Source organism: Pristis pectinata, chromosome 2 (assembly GCF_009764475.1).
Source record: "Pristis pectinata isolate sPriPec2 chromosome 2, sPriPec2.1.pri, whole genome shotgun sequence".
In the NCBI taxonomy this organism is placed as follows: domain Eukaryota; kingdom Metazoa; phylum Chordata; class Chondrichthyes; order Rhinopristiformes; family Pristidae; genus Pristis; species Pristis pectinata.
In genome coordinates this window covers 29,258,399-29,280,556 of record NC_067406.1, presented here as the reverse complement: position 1 = coordinate 29,280,556, position 22,158 = coordinate 29,258,399, and the positions used below count along the sequence as shown (strand labels likewise).

The 22,158-nt window shown below is 39.7% G+C and overlaps 1 protein-coding gene across 7 annotated transcripts in view; it reads left to right on the top strand.

Annotated features, from left to right (window-relative positions):
• Nucleotides 1–22,158, top strand: part of LOC127567561 (transcription factor 4-like) — a 470,428-nt gene that overhangs the window by 241,726 nt on the left and 206,544 nt on the right. For 6 of the 7 annotated variants that reach the window (XM_052010594.1, XM_052010593.1, XM_052010592.1 and 3 more), the window contains one exon: nt 6,029–6,067. In XM_052010594.1, the coding sequence (XP_051866554.1) occupies nt 6,029–6,067 (39 nt within the window). Of the gene's footprint in view, nt 1–2,862; nt 3,005–6,028; nt 6,068–22,158 lie in introns of those variants that run through there. The other variant, XM_052010598.1, reaches the window with a different exon arrangement.

The following is a 22,158-nucleotide window of genomic DNA, read 5'->3' as shown; positions in this document are numbered from 1 at the left end:
TTCCCTTTCCATAGGTGCTGCCTGACCTGCTGAGTGTTCCTAGCATTTTCTGTTTTTTTACGTCTGCAGTTTTACTTTTATTTTTTACAGTGTAGTAACAGGACCTTCCGGCCCAACGAGTCCGTGTCGCCCATTTTAAACCCAAATTAACCTACCCATATGTCTTTGCAATGTGGGAGGAAACCGGAGCACCCAGAGAAAACCCATGCAGATACGGGAGAATGTACAAACTCCTTACAGACAGCGACGGGAATCGAACCCCGATTGCCGGCGCTGTAATAGCATCGTGCTAACCGCTACGCTACCGTGCCGCCCCATTTTTTTTACTTGATTTTTCAAGAGAGATTATTTCCCCTGATGGGGAATTTTTATTCAGGGACATGACCTGGATGTCACTGGCACAGTTTTTAACCCCCCACCCCTAACTGTCTTCGATAACCACTGTAGCCTGTGTGATGAAGGTACTCCAACAGTCTGGTTTGATCAGGAATTTTAGGATTTTGATCCGGCAATGATAATGAATGGAAATGTGTTTCTTGGTCAGGATGTAGTCTAACACAATGGAAAAACCTGCAGTGGGCTGGCCCCTTTGTACCTTTAGATAGTAGGTGACACAGATTTGGGATATGCTGTTCAAGAATGATTGGCGGGATATTGCTGTACATTTTGAAGTTGGTACATGCAGTAAGCAGGATGTGCTGACTGTAGAGGGAGTGAATCTGTAGTTGGTAGATTGGTTGTGAGGCAAGTAACTGCTTAATCCTGGACACTGTGAAATGTCTTCTGTGTTGATGAAGTTGCATTCATCAGGTTAGTAGTGAATGTTCCACTCCATTCCAGATTCATGTCTTGTAGATGGTGGAAAGATTTTAGGAATTGGGAAGTAAACCATTCACACAACAACACACCAGCTGATCTGCCATTGTAGACACAGCACGCCTTGTACATTTAATAGACCGATCAAATTAAGTTCATAGTTAGTAGTAATGGTGGGGAATTGAGTGGTGATGATGCCATTGAATGCCAAGGAGAGATGGTTAAGTTTTGTTGCATTGCAGGCATTCAGTGTTTGGCACTTGAGTGCTGTGAATGCCTCTTGCCAGTTCTCATATCAATCTTGAACGTTGTTAGTGTTGAATATGATTACTTGCCTATCTGATGTGTCGCACAATGAACTGTTTACTGTTCAGTAATAAGTGAGCACCGCTGTTTCTGAAGTCACGATGGAGGGAAGATATTTGGATTGGTTAAATTGGTTTGACTGAAGATTCTGCCCTGAAATACATCTGCAACAATATCCTAGAATAAGATAATTGTCTCACACTATCCAACATCCTCCTCTGCACTTCATGTGACCCAGCCAGTGTTATTGTTTTCTACGTGACTCCCTTTTAACTTAATTTTACCAGGACTCTTTGATGCCACATTCAACCAAATGCAGATGAATGCGGATGCCAAAGGTAGCCATCCTCATCTCACCTATGGAATTCACCTCTTCTGCATTGTTGGCACTAAGGCTGAAATAAGATCTAGTGATACTCAAAATGAGCGTCAAAGATGGTCGTATATTACTTAATAGCATGGTCGCATATTCCTTAATAGCACTGTTGTAGATATCTTCCATCACTATTGATGATTGAGATAAGATTGGTAAGCTACTCATGAATTGATCAGAAATTTCCCTGTTTTTTGTGAATGGATGTATCTGGGTATTTTTCCACTTTGATGTCAAATGATATCAGTGTTGCACCTGTACTGTAGCAATTTTTTAAGGGCAAGATAATTCTGAACCACAGGTTTTAAGTATTAGAGCTGGGATATTGTCAAAATCTGTAGTCTTTGCTGTATTTGGTTTTCTTGATGTCAGGTTCAATGACTCAAATTGATTGAAGCCTAGGTTTTGTGACTGAGGGAGGAGGTAGAGATCTACCTTTCACTTAGCACTAATGGTTTATGATGGTTGAGAACTTCTGCCTTGTCTTTGACACTTCGACTTTGTTAAGTATGGGGAGGTTCATGCCAATAGTTGATGAATTGTCCACTAGTATTCACATCTGGATGTGATAGGAGCAATAAATCAGAACAATGTGCGTTATTTTAAGTATGAGATCAGGAAACGTTTTAATGTACAGAGGGACTCTGGTTTTGGATGTTGAATCTGGGTCAATTAAAATGTTTAAGCTCAATAGAATTTTATTAGTTAAGGGTATCAGTGATACAGAGCAAAGGCAAGTAAATGGACATGAGGTATAGATTAGCTATAACCTTAACTGAATGGCCAAACACATTTGAGGGAATAAATTACTGCTTGCTAATTTCCTACTGCATGAAATTGCTTAGCATCCCTTGTCTAAAAGCAGTTCATTTAACTTATCTTTGAATTATACAGTACAGTTTATTATGCAGAACTTGAAATACTCACTGTATAATTTAGCAACTTTATAATAGACTGCATGATGAGATTCCACCAACAGAAGTAGTATTCCAAGTACTTGTATAACAACACTTTGTGATGTAGCTAAATGAAGATTGTGCTGTTATGTGACACATTATTATGGTGGTTGACCAGATCATTTCAGCAGAATTATAACTTCCCCAACAGTTAGCATTTTCATAAAAGGGAAGTGAGAAGACCATGCATTGTGCCCAGTTTTGATTTGTTTGCAGTGACACTGTCATTTGTTTTACATAGTGCTTGCCTGTTTCATAGCAAAGCAGAAGCAGTTTGCAGCTTGAATGTAGGTTTGCATTTATTGTGGTAAAATCCTGTTAAAGACATATTAACCATTTGAAGATTACAGCAGCATTTCTGTGCAAGAGAAAATCTCAATACTAATTTAATAGTGCCTACCCTTTTTTCAAATATGATAACTATGAATTGTCAGCAAGGATATGATCAAGGTCACAGAAAGTAGAAGGGAAAATGCAGTAAATCAAGCAGTCTTCGGGTGACACCAAACCTGTCTTTCTGAAAGATTGCAGGAGGAAGAGGAAACTGAGGGAGGTAAGAAGTTCACGATCCTGGGAAACAATGATTTAAAGTAGGGGACAATCAAATGCATCATGAGTTCAACATGGAGAGACTAGATTTAAAACTTTCTGCCATTGTATGTACATCACCATTTGATTGACTGTTTTCTTAAAAGTAGTCGGTGTAAATGTGGTTGCAAGTCTATGTAAACTGCTGATGACTGTGCCCTCACAGGGTTAAAATGTTGGCAGGTGACTTGGCTGAAGTTCCGACTGCATTGTACTTGTGTACTGATGTTTCTTGATATTTTCACGTTTATAATTAAACATGAAATGTAGCTAGTAATAGAGGTCAATTTCACATCACTCATACCCATTTTCCAAGTCTATTTACTTTTTTGTCCATGGAGAGTATTTTGATTTTTTTTTGTCTTGATTCCCAAGTTAACTTTACTGCTTCCTCCTAGTCCCCCAGAATTGGAGTGCATCATAGTAGGCGGGTGGTAGAGAATTTAAATGTAGAAGGTAATCAGTTGTTTGGAGAAATGTAATTACTAAGTGCTGTGTCATTTATTAGGAGCGCCTGATTTTCTTTTAAGTATTTGTATTTAAGGGTGGAGTTCACCACCTTTGTTCTGCATGCTATTTTGGGTCTATCCTGCTTCCACGTTGTAAAGACCAGTATTGCGCTTTAAGGTTATAGTGGAGTAGAGCTTCTTCCTTAGTTGCTTGTGCATGTATAACCGTATCTCTGTGTTGTACTCTACTTCCGAAATTCGGTTTCTTTGAAGTCCATGAAACCAAATTTCAGAAGTGGAATGTGATACACAGCCACAAATAAATATGCAGGCTTGGTGCAAGCTGCAGAGAAGTGTTACAATGGAGTGCAGGGAACCTGCTGCATTTACCTGCATATTTTTTTCCCCTTGTTTGAATTCCCTTAGCCCATACCTTTTGAGGGGAATGAAATAAAACTGCAGCCTCACTTTCCATCCACCTGTTCGTTTGTCCCCACTCTTCTTCCACAAAGAATATCTTAGGAATTGTTTCTCAGATCCTCACCACATTTTGCTGGTTGACTTCCTTTTGAACTGAAGTTCACTTGGTTCAAAATTAAACTGATAACAAAAATGATAACTGCAATTTCAAGCCCAAAGAATCTTCTGATTGATGTGTGTATGGTCACTGCCTGACCTTGTCATATGTTGAACAAAAAGTAATTGGCATTGGTGGAGAAAACTCATTTACGTATTGGGACCACCATCTTCGTTGCATTTTAGGTCAAGCATAAAATGTCTCTTATTCAGTGTCTTCACTTTAGATTGCCTACTTCTGATCTTCTTTTCTCTGCCTGTCATTCTCTTCCAATCAACCCTTCCCTTCCAATAGTTGTTCTTGCCCCGCCACCCACCCCCCCGCCTCACTTCTTCCTCCCCATCACCTTTTCTCTTCTCCTAATATCTGTCAGCCACAATCCAGTACTGAAAAGACTTCTTTTGTCTGGGGTACGTAGTAGGTGTTTACAGTGTCAATTTGGATGGGGCCAATGTTGAATGAAAGATTGTGGTCAGACTGCCATGTAAATAAATTTTGACCCCTGGGTTCCTTGCAATAACATGACAATAGATTGAGCCTCCTCTTATACTCACGTTGTAGTAAAAAAAACTGAATATGTTGAAGATAATATGTGTGCTTGATAACTTATAATGGTAAAATATATCTTGATGAGTCAGATGCAGAAGAAGTGGTTGTGCTACCAGAAGTGGTTTGCCTACAGCCAGAAACAGACAATAATTAGTTTGGCTACAGGAAATGCTTGAGACACTTAGCAGCTCTGGTAGAATCTGTGAAAATAGAAACAGACCAGAGACCCCTTACCAGGGTCTTCTGACAAAGGATCTCCAGTCTGAAACATTAACTCTCTTTTTCCACAGAAGGTGCCTAACGTTGAATGTTTACAGCTTTTTCTGTTTTTATTTCAAAGTCAAGTTTATTGTCATAATGCACAAGTATATGTATGTACAGGTGCAAAGAAAAACTTGCTTGCAGCAGCATCACAGGCACATAGCATCAGATAATAAGCAGCATTCAGAAGGCAAACATAAACAAATTATATGCTATTTTTACAAGAAAAGACAATTAGGACAAAAAAATCATAAAGTCCATTGTAGTGCAAAGTGATCAAAGTGGTCATTGTGTTGCTGTACTGAGGTAGTGATTAGGGTTGTGCTGGTTGGTTCAAGAACCAACTGGTTGAAGGGAAGTAGCTGTCCTTGAACCTAGTGATGTGGGACCTCAGGCTTCTGTACTTCCAACCCAATGGTAGCTGCGAGAAGATGGCATGGACTGGATGGTGGGAATCTTTGGTGATAGATTTTGCCGCCTTGAAGCAGCACCTCGGGTAGATACTACTGATGGTGGGGAGGGCCTGTGATATATTGGGCAGAGTCCACTACTCTGTTGTTTCTTACATTCCTGTGCATTTGAATTGCCATACCAGACCATGATGCATCCAGTCAGGATACAGTACATCTGCAGAGGTTTGTTAGCATGTTCGGTGACATGCCGAACCACCTGAATCTTCTAAGAAAGTAAAGACGCTGGTGCTCCTTTCTTGTGATTGCATCTATGTGATAAGTTAATACCCATGAATTTAAAGCTGCTAGCTCTCTCCACTGCCAATCCCCCAGTGTAGGCTGGTGCATGTTTGCCCTCCTTCCCCTTCCTGAAGTCAACAATCAGCTCTTTAGGTTGTCACCAACAACAGATTTAAAACCTCTGCAATTTTTGTGATTTTTTTTACATTAGTTTGGCTGCCAGTTTATTTACATGAACCATTGCTGCATTCACCCAGTGGAAATAGATGTATTTATTTTTACATGTTATATTAGTCTGAATAGTCAGTGTCTTAATACATGACCATGGCCACCTTTCTGCTCATCCCATATCTTTGTGAAGGGGATCAATCAGCTTCATTTTGACTTCATTCCCTCATCATCACATGAAAATGAAATGTAGCTGAAAAAAAATTAAACAATTCTTTCCATTTTATTTCCAGCTCCATTTTACTGCAATGCGAAGAGGCATGCGATCAAAGGTAAGTCCAATTGAAGTTGCTCCTAGTGAGGTCAGTAAGTAATGTTTCCAATTTTGTTGTCTGCTGCAGTCTGGTATTTGTTTCTATCTTCCATCCTACTTTACAATGACTGCAGTTTCACAAACAGGAGATAGTTTAAACCCCAGTTCTGCCTGCTGCACCAGTGAGCTGCAGCAGAAGATAGGAACAGGTTTGTTGTGTTCTTTCATGACTATCTGTGTTTGAAGCATTGTCTGGTCAATGCCGTGTTCTCTGGGGAGGTCCCAGGATTTCTGATCTGTGTTGAATTAGTTGACCTCAGCTGAGGCAGCGTTCTGGGATGCTACAATTGTTACTGTACCTGGGCCAAGGGAAGAGAAAATCATAATCAGTTTCCTGTCTTGCTTACTGGAAAATGCAATACAGTTTATTGGGTGATGTTGCTTGATGAAATGGATTGTCAAAGTTTCGGAAGAGAGGAGGAAAACTTCTTCAAAGTCGGCATTCCTTTCCTCCCACAGATGCTGCTCGACTTGCTGAGCTCCCCCAGCAGACTGTTCGTTCCAGAATCCAGCATCTGCAGTCTCTTGTGTCTCTCTTGCTTGATGAAATGTACTGTTCATTTTCTCAAGCATATACTTAAGCAAAATACTGAAAAAATGAGTGGTGTTTTAGTCTGCCATATATTAGCAGAGTAGATGGGAAAACTCTAATAAGAGAAAAGACTACTCCTTACAACTGTGAGTTAAATGGCTATCTTCCAGATAGTGGTAGAGTATCTGGGGTATGTTTTCACCCTAGTTGGAAACTGTGCAAGACTTTTAAAAAAAAATTCTGAAAGGTTACATGTGGCTGCTCACCATTGAGCGATAATTTGCCTTTGAATAATTGTATCTGAGATTTACTCTTGTGATTTATCGATCTATTGGGCAGTAAAATTAGGGAACACACCGATAGAATAAAAATATATATCCATCATTAGTTCTACACTTTGTAGCCTGAATGTACTTTGTAATATTTTATAATGCCCATCCTTGGTGCAAGTTGCAGAACATCTTGCATTGATTTGTAAATGCCACAGATGCGCTTTGATATTGTATGACTGACACCTCTAAAATCTCTTTCACTGCACCACTTCTGACGTTCTTTATTTACTCTCTATGCAGCGGTCTTTTTTTCCGTGGAATCAGGGAGAAGCAAGCCAGAGCTTCAGTTTATCTGAGGTTAGGATTTTCTAGTTTAGGAAACTTCAGGTCAGCATTGTGAGGTGAAGACATGTGTTTTGCCTTTATTTTGCTTTGAGGAGAGTAGGTGGTCTTGGAAAAGTCTCTATTCATAGCTCTGGCTGAAATGGATCCAGCTGAAAACGAGTTTAAAAAAAAATCCTTGAGACACTACTTTAGCACATTATATTTAAAGAGAAAGCTTCTGTTCCTCTTCCTCAAAAAGTTGACATGCAGTTGTTGCATGAGGACAGAATTGAGCTCAGCCTTGATGCTTATTGTAGTTGAATAAGCTTATGATGAAGGGAACCATGCGCGTGGCTGCAGAATTGGTAAACGCGGATTTAAAAAAAAGTAACTTTGCATGCTAGGTTAGATTTTGAGTACTCAAGCATTAATAAAACAATTAAATTTTATTCTCTCATTATAGTGGCAGAATGTAAAGGGATAGGCGGTTACGGTCTGAGTATTACAATGATAAAATTAAAGAGTAAGCAAAAATAATTGAATCCTTTTACAGGAATTTACATTGGCGAAACAGGCCATTTTGGCCCAACTGGCAGGGTGGTGCTGTTTACACTTACAATCTTCTCCACCCGACTTCCCAAATCTGGGCACAAGTGTAGTGTAACCAAGGATCAATCTGAATGTTGACATTAACCCTCTTCTAGAAATTAATCCCAGTACAATGAACTATGTATGGCTTATCAATATTTTTTGTGATTTAGCTATCATATCTCTTTGCTTTTTCTCTCTGCTCCTTTACTCCTCTTACCAAAATGAACTTACAGTGCATTGAATTTCACTCGCCTTTTATCTATCTGTGTTTTTCTTCAGGTAGTTTTGTAAAATCCTACAAATATTAGCTGTATCCCCCAGTTAGGTTTCAGCTGCAAATTTCAGCAATACACCTTTAATTCCTGAGTCTAAATCATTTAAGTACAGAATGATTAGTAAGATGGCATTGATGTCCAGAGGGATATTGAGGTACAAGTCCATAGCTCCCTGAAGTACAACACAAGTAGATAGGGTGGTAAAGAAGGTGCACAGCATACTTTCATCGATTGAGCTGTTGAGTTTAAAGGTCATGCTGCAGTTGTATAAAACTTTGGTTAGGTCACATTTGGAGTATTGTGTGCAGTTCTAGTTACCGTATTACAGGAAGGATGTGGAGAGGGTGTAGAAGAGGTTCACCAGGATGTTGCCTGGATTAGAGAGTATTAGCTATAAGGAGAGGTTGGACACACTTGAATTGTCTTCTCTGGAGCATCAGAGGCTAAGGGGCAACCTGATAGAAATATATAAAATTATGAGAGGCATAGATGGGGTAGATAGTCTTTTTCCAAGGGTGGGAATGCCAAATACTAGAGGGCATAGCTTTAAGGTGAAAGGGAGTAAGTTTACAGGAGATTTATGAGGCAAGTTTTTCCTCATAGAAAGTGGTTGGTACCTGGAACACACTGCTGGGGAGATGGTGGAAGCTGATACAGTAGGAACAATGAGACAGGCACATGTACAGGCAGGGGATGGAGAGATAGACATTGTGGGCTGTTCCTGTACTGTTCTATGTTCTAAGACATGAAAATTAGCGATGTTAGTGACAGTGAGGAGGGTAGCCATAGGCAACAGAATATTATTGATCAGCTGGTAAATTGAGCAGATGGAATTTAGTTACAATTATTGTAAGATGATGCATTTTGGGGAGGGAGTGTCTATCAAGGATAGAATATATACCTTAAATGGTAGGGCACGAGGAAGTATTGAGGAACAAATGGACCACAAGATATAGGAGCAGAATTAGACCATTCGGCCCTTCGAGTCTGCTGTGCCATTCGATCATGGCTGATTTATTTTTCCTTCTCAACCCCATTCTCCCGCCTTTTCCCTGTAACCTTTGATACCTTTACTAATCAAGAACCTATCAACCTCTGCTTTAAGTATATCCAATAACTTTGCTTCCACAGCTGCATGTGGCAATGAATTCCACAGATTCACCACCATCCGGCTAAAGAAATTCCTCCCCATATCTGTTCTAAAGGGACGTCCTTCTATTCTGAGGCTGTGCCCTCTGGTCCTGGACTCCCCCACTACTGGAAACATCCTCTCCATGTCCACTCTATCCAGGCCTTTCAATATTCAGTGGGTTTCAATGAGATCACCCCCTCAACCTTCTAAACTCCAGTGAGTACAGGACCAGAGCCATCAAATGCTCCTCATTCGTTAAGCCTTTCATTCGCAGGATCATTCTTGTAAACCTCCTCTGGGATCTCTCCAATGCCAGCACATCCTTCCTTAAATATGGGTCGCAAAACTGCTCACAATACTCCAAATGTAGTCTGACCAACACCTTATAAAGTCTCGGCATTATATCCTTGCTTTCATATTCTAGTCCTCTCCAAAGAAATGCTAACATTGCATTTGCCTTCCTTACTACTGACTCAACCTTCAAGTTAACCTTTAAGGAATCCTACTCTAGGATTCCCAAGTCCCTTTGCATCTCCGATTTCTGAATTCCTCCCCGTTTAGAAAATAGTCTATGCCTTTATTCCTTCTACCAAAGTGCATGACCACGCACTTCCCTATACTGTGTTCCATCTGCCACTTCTTTGCCCATTCTCCTAACCAGTCCAAGTCCTTCTGCAGACTCCCTGCCCCCCCACCTATCTCTGTATCATTCGCAAACTTGGCCACAGAGCCATCAATTCCGTCATCCAGACCATTAACATATAACATGAAAAGTAGCAGACCCAACACCAACCCCTGAGGAACACCACTAGTCACTGGCAGCCAACCAGAAAAGGCCCCCTTTATTCCCACTCTTTGCCTTCTGCCAGTCAGCCAATCTTCTATCCATGCTAGTTCCTTTCCTGTAATACAATGGACTCCTATATTGTTTAGCAGCCTCATTTGTGACACCTTGTCAAAGGCCTTCTGAAAATCCAAGTAAACAACATCCACTGACTCTCCTTTGTTTATCCTGCCTATTACTTCCTCAAAGAATTCCAACAGATTTGTCAGGCAAGACTTCCCCTTAAGGAAACCCTGCTTATTTCGGCTTATTTTATCATGTGCTTCCAAGTTCCCTGAAACCTCATCCCTAATAATTGACTCAAAAATTTTACCAGCCACTGAAGTCAGGCTAACCTGTCTTGAATAAACTGGAGGAACACCACCTCATTTTCTATCGTGAAACCTTGCAGCCTAATGGTGTGAACATTGAATTCTCCCACTTTAGGTAATCCACCACCCCTCCTCCCCCCCACCCCCCAACACCACCATGCTGCTTCTCTTCTTCCCTTTCCTAGCCTCTTTTTTTCCTACCTTTGCTTTCTCTCCTACCTTTGACCCATCCCCTGGTGGATCTGCTCTCCCCTCCTCCCCTGCACCTGCCTATCACTATCTCTTACCTGCGTCTATCTATCACCACCTTGTGCCCACCCACCTCCCCTCTTTTGTCCACCTATCACTCCTCTGCTTTTCCCTCATATATTGGGCTTCCCCTTTTCCTATCTTCAGTCCTGAAGAAGGGTCCTGACCCGAAACGTTGACCGCCTGCTTCTCTCCACGGATGCTGCTCCAGCATCATCGTGTTTTTCATCTAACCTGTCTTTTGCCTCCCTCCCTTCTTAAAGAGTGGAGTGACAATAGTGATTTTCCAGTCCTCTGGAACTATTTCTGACTCTAGTAATTCTTGAAAGATCACTACTAATGCTTCCTCAATCTCTTCAGCTATCTTTTTCAGGACCTTGGGGTGTAGTCCATCCTTTCCAAGTGACATCCATCTTCAAATCTTTCAGCTTCCCAAGCACCTTCTCCTTAGTAATAGCGAATACACTTCACTTCAGCCCCCTGACTCTCTCAAGTTTCTAGCATGTTGCCGGTGTCTTCAACGGTGAAGACTGACACAAAATACTTATTCAGTTTGTCTGCCATTTCTTTGTTCCCCATTACTACTTTTCCAGTGTCATTTACCAGCAGTCCAATGTCCCCTCTTGCTTCTCTTTTACTTTTTATATATCTGAAAAAACTTTTGGTATCCTCTTTTATATAATTGGCACGCTTACCTTCATATTTTCTCCCCTTATTGCTTTTTTAGTTGCTAAAAGCTTCCCAATAGACCTTGGTGTGCAAGTCTGAAGATCCCTGAAGGTGGCAACGCAAGTAGATAGAATGGTGAAGAAGGCATACACGATGATTGCTTTCATTAGCCTGGGCACAGAGTGTAAGAGCAGGCAGGTCTCGGTCCAACTTTATAAAACATTGGCTAGGTCATAGCTGGAATATTGTGTGCAGTTCTAGAGTCACCACACAATGGGAATGATATGATTGCACTTAAGAGGGTGCAGAAGAGATTCACCAGGAAATGGAATATTTCAGTTATGAGGAGGGAGCAGAGGAGGCTTGGGGGGGTGGGGGCCGGGGGGGACCTGATAGAGGTATACAAAATTATGAGAGGCATAGGTTAAGGTAGAGAGTAAGAAATTTTCCACATGGCAGAGTGCATAGGCTTAAGCTGAGGAGTAAGAGGTTAGCGGGGCATCTGAGGAAGATTTTTTTTTTCATCCGGAGTGTGGTTGCAATCTTAACTGAACTGCCCAAGAAGGTGGTGGAGGTAGGTACTCTCACAATGTTTAAAAAGCATCTCTGTAGACCATTGAATAGCCAAGGTATAGTAGGTAACAGACCAAGTGCTGGTTAATGGGATTAGTGTAGGTGGGTACTGGAGGGCCTGTTTCAGTGCTGTATGGCTCTATGAGGTGGATTGTCAGTGGTCTCAGCACTAATCCCTGTGAGATACTGCTTCCAACAATTTGTAAGTCTGAGAAAATACCATAAATTTTGATTCTCTCTGTTTCAATCATCTTTCAATCCTTTATGACACCTATTCCCTGAACCTTGTCATTTCTTCTGCCTGGCATTGCATAGAAGGCCATCTGCATTGCAGTAGTGACTTCAAAGATATTTCATTTGCTGTTAAGCACATGAGTATGTCCTGAGTTCAAACAAAGTTTCAAGATCAACAGAAGCCTTCACATTATAAATTTTAAAATTTCTCACTGCAGAGTATGGAACCTGGGATCCAACTTTGTCTGCATTTTATTTGACACAAATGTTGCCACTTTGTGACCCAGTGAAAAGAAAAGGACCACTGTGCATAGAATGCAGTTATAATTTCTTGTGTGGCATGTAAGTGGAGCACTGACATTACAGCAGTCTCTATTTTATTTCAATGGGTAAAAAAAGCACTTCTGATCAGATGTGGGTTTCTGCTTGAAATTCTCTTGCTAGAAACCTCCTGTTCAACTGCAAGCTGTTTAGTAATGACATGGTCACTGTAAACAGATAACTCATCCCACTAATGTAATCAAAGCACAAAAGCAAGTTTTATCTATCAGGTGCAGGTTTCCCTTTATGAAATAAGCACCCTAGATTGTCTGTAAGAACAGACCTTTCACCTCCAACTTTTACATCCATGTTGTCCAAGCCTTATCAGTCTATGATTTGAATTGCTGGAGAACCTGGAAGTTCTTTGATCATTTCTCACTTTTCCTGTTATTGCAAAGCATGTTTTGTTTTAAAGCAGATGCATTGAACATAAGCCCTTTAACAAAATACAGCTGGACATCGTGCCTAGAGTTGATTCTGTGATTGTCAGCTTAATCCATATCTATGGCCTATTGTCAGAAAAAAAAGGGAGTCCAGGAATAGGCCGTCTTTGATATAATAATCTCTAGAAACCTGTGCATTGTATTGCTATTGGTTTATTATTGTCACTTGTACTGAGGTAGTGAAAAACTTGCCTTGCATACCGTTCATACAGATCAATTCATTACAGTGCATTGAGGTAGTACAAGGTAAAACAATATAGAATGCAGAGTAAAGTGCCACAGCTACAGAGAAGGTACAGGTAGACAATAGGGTGCAAGATCATAATGAGGTAGATTGTGATGTCAAGAGTCCATTTAATCGTACTGGGGAACCATTCAATAGTCTGAAAACAGTGGGATAGAAGCTGTCCTTGAGCCTGGTGGTACATGCTTTCAGGTTTTTGTATCTTCTGCCCGATGGGAGAGGAGAGAAGAGAAGAGAGAATATCCTGGGTGGGTGGGGTTTTTGGTTATGCTGGCTGCTTTACTGAGGCAATGAGAAGTATAGACAGAGTTCATGGAGGGGAGGCTGGTTTCTGTGATGTGCTGAGCTGTGTCCACAACTCTCTGTAGTTTCTTGCAGTCCAGGGCATACCAAAGCCATGATGTATTCAGCAGATAGGATGCTTTCTATGGTGCATTGATAAAAATTGGTGAGTGTCAAAGGGGACATGCCAAATTTCTTTAGCCTCCTGTGGAAGTAGAGGTGCCAGTGAGCTTTTTTGGCCATGGCATCAACATGGTTGGACCAGGACAGGCTAATGGTGATGTTCATGCCCCGGAACTTGAAGCTCTCAATTCTCTTGACGTCAGCACTGTTGCTGTAGACAGTTGCATGTTCACCACCCCCCTCCCTGAAGTCAATGACCAGCTCGTTTGTTTTGCTGACATTGAGGGAAAGGTTATTGTCATGACACCATGTCACTAAGCTCTGTCTCCTTCCTGTACTCCGGCCCACTAGGGTGGCATCATCTGCAAATCTCCATGGCCAATGTGTGACTTGCTTAAGAAATACCATTAGGAGGAACTTGGAGAAATAATGTTATAATGATTGTCATTCTGATAGTTCAGTTGGTTGATGTATTACTCGGTGTGAATATGACCTGTACAGAACAGGAAAAGTCTGACATTCCTATTAATCAGGCAGAGTTTATTAATCTTACTCTGAGCAGTAGTTGGACCTTGCAATTGGCTGAAGGCTACAGCTGAAATAATCAACTAAAATGATTCCTGTTTCTGATTTCCACCCTTGGATTTAGTGCCAATATCAGGTCAATTGCTTCATTATCCTCATTGCCTAGGCTGATCTTGCAGGTTGGCTCCCTGGATGAGGTAGTGGAAGGCTGCTGGCTTCTCTGGATTGATGTAGCAAAGGTCAATTGCTTCAGGAGAGAGAAGGAAACAGCAGCATTTAAAGAAACAAATTACATTTGCAAACCAGCAGATTGATTAACTGAACCATTCTTCTTTTCCCTGACTTTGAAAATGTACCATTTGTTTTGTTCTCTTTCCATTATTATAGTTTGCCCTCTTGATAACTTTGAACTGGCCTACAAGGTCATGGTAGTTTCAAATGTTTAATCAATGAATAAAATCTGTATAAAACTGCTGTAGTAATATATAAATGTATACTTTTATATAAACATCAGGCTGTTAAATACTGTGGTACACTTTTGATGAAGTAAAACTGGATTAGTAAAATGCTTATTTCTGTTTGATGAAATAACATTTTTCATTTTAGGGAGGGAAGTAATTGCAACGTAAAGTTCTCTCTTTCTGTCTTCTGTAATCAAGTTTATAAACTTTGCCCAGTTATTTAGACAAGTTCCTTTTGTTCATGTGCATCTGCTGGTGAAGCTACTGCTATTTTTGAGGGAAGCAAATAGGAAGAGGAGATGCACTAAGTTGCAATTCATTTGTAATTCCGCCCTTTTCTTCATGATCAATACTTTGGTTTCAGTGCATCTACAACCAACCACAAATTGGTCATTTTGGAGTAATGGTAACGCAACAGAAAATTTATTGAGGGACATAATCCAGATCTTGCCACCTTGTCTTCCTAGTTCTTGCATGTTTGAGACACTGACCATGAATGAGTGGGTTCCATGGTCCATTGGGCCAGACTAGAGTGACCTTCTTTAAAATATGCATTTTAATAATGATCACTGTCAGATATTTGTATCTGGGGAGACAACCAAATCAGCCTTTGCTTCATGTTTACATGTATGCAGTTTCCAGTATGAAGATTAACAATGTTTCCCTTTCACCCTTGACCCTTTTCTGGCTATATCTCTGCCTCTGTCTCTAGCTACTAGCTCAGGGCTGGTGGCCCTTTGCAGCCTTGCTACCACTGGTCTGCAAGAGAACATTCAATTCAGCACAAACAGGGTGTTAAATTGTGTGTTATGTCTTCACAATATTGTCTCTTCTAGGGAAAAGGCTGTGTTACTTCATTTCTTACTCTGATTTCTTGTATTTTATAATGTCACTTCTCTTGCAGATTTCATAAGCACAATGGGCAAGGTTGTAATAATTTGTAAATGTAAGGACTGGAAAAGGGCATGTTTATTTCAAAAGGGGTTCAATTAATAAATCTATACAAAATGTTTCAGTTCTTTAGCTGAAGATGAGTTCAGTCACTGGAAACTTTTGCAACTTACAGTTCAATGTTCTAAAATCATGTTTTAAATTTACACTGTCACAGAATGGTCACAGTAGGCAAGGGGGCCACTCAAATCATTGAATCCATGCCAGTTCCATGTGTAAACAAACATCACTTTTCTTTTGCTCACTCCACCAATTTTTCTTTCTCTATTGTGTCTATGTTAATCATAAAGAACATCCTCCATCAGATTGCTTCACAACCACCTTAGTAACAGGGAGAACATTCCAGTTACTCCAGTCTATCAACTTAACCAAATTCCCTCTTTTCTGCACTGATGTTTATAACCATCTTCTGCATCCTCTCTAAAGTGTGGTACCCAGAATTGGGCATGATGTTGGAGATTGGATGGACATATATATAAAAAAGGTTAATCATGACTTGTATTTTTTTTATATATAAAGCCCAGGACCCTATATGCTTCACTGACCACTTCCTCAATCTGCTCTGCCAGCTTTAACAAACTATACAACCAAATTTCTCTGCTCCTGTATCCTTTTTAGAATTGTGCACACCACTTCTCATTCTTCTACCAGAATATAACTCTACATTTTCATAGTTAAATTTCATATACCACCAGTGTACCCATTCCACCTGCTTGTCTTTATCTTTTTGAAGTTTAGAACTATCCTTCTTACAAAATTTGGAGGTGTAGTGATCTGTATCATCTGCAGATTTGGAAATTGTGCTCTATACACCCAAATACAAAACATAAATATGAAGAAATACAATTGAAATACCAACCCAAAGAGAACTCCATTGTTCAGTTCCCTCAAGTCCAAAAACATCTTTCATCACTGCTCGCTACTTCAGATTACTTGGTCAATTTTGTCTATGCTGCTACATCCCTTTTAATTTCCTGGCCTTTCATCTTGATACCAAGCCTATTACAGGCCATTTCTAGGTAAAGAATGGGTTCCATTTTTACAATTAATGTTGTCCATAAGTCAGAAAATACACAAAAATCACTTTATGGTAACCATACCTCCACATTATTGTAATGAATGGCATCAAAAGCACAAGACTGATAAGAACAATTACTCAAAGTGGAGAGAGAGGGGAAACTAGTTGTGTCATTTGTCAGAAAGAACACATTTACATACAGACTTTTGAATTTAATAATATTATGGGAGCTTGTTCATATCTGTGTAAGTCTGGTCTTCATAACCCAAGGATGGCCTGCATGTGGCATCTAATGAAATACCTTTTGGAAGTCTGTATATGGCACATTAATACATCTTATCAGTCTGTTCTGTTACCTTATTAGAAAGCTCTTATAAAGTTAGTTGAGCATAATTTTTCATGAGCAACCCTTTCTCTGTTCCCATCCTACAGAGAACACTTTTAGATTCCATTTGCTATTGGTCTTTTCTCAGACTCTAGCATTGTATTTCTTAATTCCTTTTTCACTTCCCTCTGAGCTTGCAATGGAGCCTTCTTTTCACTTGTTCTAATGATCTGTCAAATGCTCTTTATTACTGCTGCCTTTTACCTGTCTTCAGGTAGTTCCAAATCTAACTTCTTTACCTTTCTCCCTCACAGGAATGCACCTAGTCTGTAGCTGAAACATCTCTACCTTAAAGGCCTCCTAGTTCTTAAATGCAGTTTCTCTGCCAAGCTTTGGTTCCAGTTCTGTATTTGTGCTCATCCCATTAAAATTGGCCTTTCTCCAATTGACTTTTTTTCCTTTTTATAGCTATTTCATGTTTCCTAGATGTTTACCCACTAATGCTTGGTTCTCATTTCCCAGAATGAAGTCTAACAAGGCTCTCTTCCTCATTGAGCCAGTAAAGTACAGATCAAGGAAGTTCAGCTAAGCACACTTGATAAACTCCACCCTCTTAACTCTGTCAGAAAACTTCATTTTCTACAGAACAAATTGGAGTTACTAACATTTGCATGCTGGAAAAGGTAGAGACAGTTGTTAGTTGTAAACAGAGGTAATAGGATGGAAGATTGAAAATTGTTAGTTGTTCTGTTTTTGTATATATAGTGAGGGTGGTGCCTATGATTCATGATTAACTGTTGTCCATGGGAAGCTTTCCTTAAGTGAGCATCCTTTACTTATGAGCCAAGGAATCTCAGTTGTACCCAGGGCATCAAAATTGAGCATAGTTCTCTGCAGCCATGGCTGTACTCTCCTCTCCCTAGCTCAAGAATTTCATGGGCAATATTTGTATCCCTTACAAAAATTAAAGGAATCGATGTATTATTCTATATGAGATCCAGCCAAGGTCATGCAGAGTTTAATGGCTGCAGGATATTCTTAATGCTTTGAGTCAAAGTTCTTTTGAAGTATAGTCACTTTTGTCATAAGGGGAATGTCAATTTGCATAGCGCAAGCTCCAACAAACAGCCATGTGATGATAACCAGAATCTAGTTCTCTTTGTAGTGGTTACTTCTAAAACAAAAATGATCAAGGAACTGGGAAGAACTTCTCTACTCTCTTCAAAGTAGTTCCTTGAGTTGATGGGATTTGACAACATAATTCAGCTTTCACTTCTGTGCATCAGAAAGTTGAGAATTTGAGGCAAAAGTTAGGAGTTTGAATTCAATTTAGACTGATATTTCAGTGGCATAGTAAGAAATATTTTGTTGTTGCAGTCCTTAAAATGAGCCAATACCTTGAAGTCAGGTTTGTCCCAGCAGAGAAGGTGAATGTTAATAAAACCATGACTGTACAATAACCTGAAATTTCCTGGCCAACATACCTCCCTCAAGTTGCAGAGGAAAAACAATAATTGGTTATTAGTACAGTACAATGTATGGGTTCATTATTCACAAAATGGCTGTCATATTTTCCTACAGAACAAGTCAATGTAGGTCAAAAACATCAATTATATAGGTGCTTGGTGTTGTTTAGTAAAAATGGTGGAGACACATGCGACAGCCTATCATTAAGCATAATATCTGCTAACAACCAAAATTGTTGATGGAAGTATATACAAGCCTTGTGAATTCACCATTTGTCAAAACCTGCTATTTTTTATGCTTTAAGTGGGGAAAGAATGAAGCACTTAAAATTATTCCATGGAAGCAATTTGTGCATTTGAACTGCTGACTTCTCTGGCAGTATATGATTTGTTTTCAGAGTTTGATTACTGATATGTGTGACTGGATTCTTCATTGTCTGATTCAGAGTACAAGGAAATAACACTTTTCCCTCCTTGCTTTCACCAGCCTTGATGCAGGTTACTCTGAGAAGTATATACTCAATTCTGAGGTATACAGATTCAAAAATCAAAATGCTGGCTTTTCTCTGGGAAATGTCTATCCCACTTCCAAAAAGTACATATTCATATATCCATATCTTACATGTAGAAGAAAGTGCTTTTTCTGAAGTTTGATTGCATTAACCCAAATAATGCAGAGATTTATATCAGTCACAATACAAAATTAAAGCCTTATAAAATTCTAATTGGTTGAATGGAATAAATGCTTTTAAACTTTATACCACTGATGACAGAATGTAAACTAAGTTGTTGGCGTCAGCTGGTTATGTGACAAGAATTCAGATATGAACTTGGTTTGGATAACTGTTCTGATATGGAGGAAGGGTTAATTGAAGGCATTTTATTATAGAATTGGGAACCTAGCAGTGTTGAGACAGACTTCATGATCCTATTCAGAATTGAAAAAATTGAAAAACAAAGTTGTAGCTACTATCAGCAACATTTTATAAATTAATCAGCATTATACACAACTTGCCAATAATTGATTTAATATAAATGTGTAACGTTTTGAAAAGGAAGCAGAATTGTACATGTATCATGGTTATTCAGTGGCCAGTAGTTTTTTAAAAAAAATAATCTAAGCTAGATAACAACTGCATGAAAATACCAGATTGCTGTAAAAACCCACCTGGTTAGCTCATAACCCTTTAAGGAAGTGTTACAGATTAGGTTACTATTGGTGAATGTCCCTTTAAGATAGAGCATGGGGTGTGTGTGGCGTGCTTACATCAACAGAAGATATGGATGTAATGACGTTTTTGGATAGACAGTTGGAGTCAGAGGGGAAGGGAGAGACACCTGCCTGCTGGTCTCTGTATAGATGGATGGAAAAACAATAACTGTCTGTCACTACAATCCACGTATGGATTTTTGGAATAATCCAGTGGAGTCCACTTTGTCATTAACCTGTAGTGGGAAACAGGTGTTTGTGTGGATGGCCACGATTCTAGTGCCTTTGGAGTGGCAGATGCTTCAGAACAAAGCAGTGGAGTAGTCACTGCCAAGTAGTGAATGAGGTGTCGTATGGGTTCCATCATGGAACATTTGGATTTCGTAATGTCTCTATTTTTTCTCTACATCTTGTCTTCAGTCAATAGTGACTTTTGAAGAATGCCTTTGCTCACATTTCACCTTACGGCTTGCTGAACTGAACTTTGAGAACTATTCCTGGACTTGGAGTTTGGGAATTTGCCACACACACACTTCAAGTTCAGTTTTTGGGGTTAATGTTTAAGATTAACATTTTTACTTTTATTTTTCTTATTATTAGTTAATAATAAAATAGTTTCTAACACTTAGACATGACTCGGTGTGTTTCTTTTGTTGCTGGTACATGACAGGAGATTTGCCATCCTTACCTGATGTATCCTATATGTGTCTCCAGACTCTCCAATAAAGTCGATGATTAACTGCTTTCTCAATTCAGGGAAAATTAGGAATGGACAAATGTTGTTGATGCTAGTGATGTCCATGTTCTGTGAATGAATAGATAAAAATTAGTCATTTACATCGTTGCATTATTCAGCCTTTATTAAAAAGTGGTTGGGGGTACTGGTGGCGACAGTGACATGAGCAAGTGGGGGGGTTGAAAATGTGTTGGCAGCATGGAGAAAGGGATAAAGTAAGGGAATTATTTTCTTCTTTCTGCCTCCATTTGGTAAAATTATTCAAGACAGAATGTAATTTTTATTTCTGGTATAGTTCCCATGTAGTTTCTTCACAAAACTGATGGCAACTGTAGTTTCAGTATTTTACAGGGGTAGGGTGCCACTTGCCTCAGCTTCTTGATACAACTGTAATTGAGTAGACAATACCTCCTCTTAGGCATGGCCAAGAAATACAGAGGAACACTAACCACCATGCATGGACTTCCTTAACTCACCAAATCCTTTGACTCCATCAGTTAGGAGGGACTTTGGACCGCCCTCCTCAAATTTGGCTATTCACAGAAATTCACCCCCTAACTTAATTTGCTCTGATGGCTTGCAACCCATGATATTAATCAACTGATCTACTGCAGAACGAATCTCAATGAAGACAGTGCTCAAACAAGGTTGCATCACTGCCCCTACACTTCTCAGTCATTTTGGCTACAATGTAGAGCCTCGCCTCCAGTAAACTTCTTGTGGGAGTGAAACTGATCTTCAGAACTAATTGGAAACCCCAAAACCTGTGGGACTACACTCCATATCCAAGGTCATCCGAATCCTCAGTGGCTGATCTGCAGTATGCTCAAAGGCCAAACTCCAAGGCATTGTTGATTTGTTCACTAAAGCAGATGTGAAATGATGGGCCATATACTCAACATCTAAACGACCAATGTCCTCTATGTGTTCTCACTGCACTATTTAGCCTTCTGACAAAGATTCACAGCAAGATCCCAGACAGTGCAGCATTTCCCGTATATCAGAGGCCACCTCACCTACCTGCTGTGCTAGTTATAAGATTGGTGATCTCCCACTAGAAGAATTTGCTTCTATCAATCCAATAAATTCCATTAGTCCTCAAACAATTTAATTAGAATTGATCCTCATTCTTTTATACTCATCGTTCCCTTATTGATTTTTTTTAAACTACAGCCATTGGAACATTTAAGATTGTATCAAAGCTAGTTTACATCTTTCATGTTAAGCAAAAGTACACTGGACTGTTGGTTGTTCACTGTCAGCAGATAACTCAGCTGAAGTTAGGGCTTTGCAATGTAAGGTAACAGTGTAGCAAGGTAGCTGTGCAACAGAAGTAGAATATGTTGGATATACTTCAGTTTAAGGAGTGAAGTTGTCACTTTTTTCTACATATTGATGGTTGTGGATACTGTGGAAGTTGAACTTTAAGACTCAGATTGATATTTTTGCTGCATGAGGATATTAAAAGCTATGAGACAAAGGCTGGTCTATAACATTGAGTAATAGACCAGCCATAGTTTACTTGAATGGTCAAACAGTTCAATGGGCTGAATGGTCTACTTCTGTCTGTAAAGTGGAAACAGAAGGAAACTACTTAGTACCTCAAGCCAGTTCTGCAATTCAAAGGAATCATGGCTGATCTGTGGCCTAACTCCATATGTTCATGGAAAGCAGAAGATTTACAGACGATAAACACAAAGAACAAAGAAGTTGAAGGAAATGCATGGTTATCTTTCATTCTCTCTCATACTGTCTCTCATACACAAGCACACACATAGAAACACACAAGGAAAACAGAAGGTGATTAGCTGACTGAAGTGACATGAAATTGTAGGAAACTCAACTCCTTGTAAGCACTTTTGTTAAGTGGTACCTGTAATATATTTATGAAAGAGGGAAGACAGCAATTTACATTTTTTTGTTAATCTAAATGGTACCT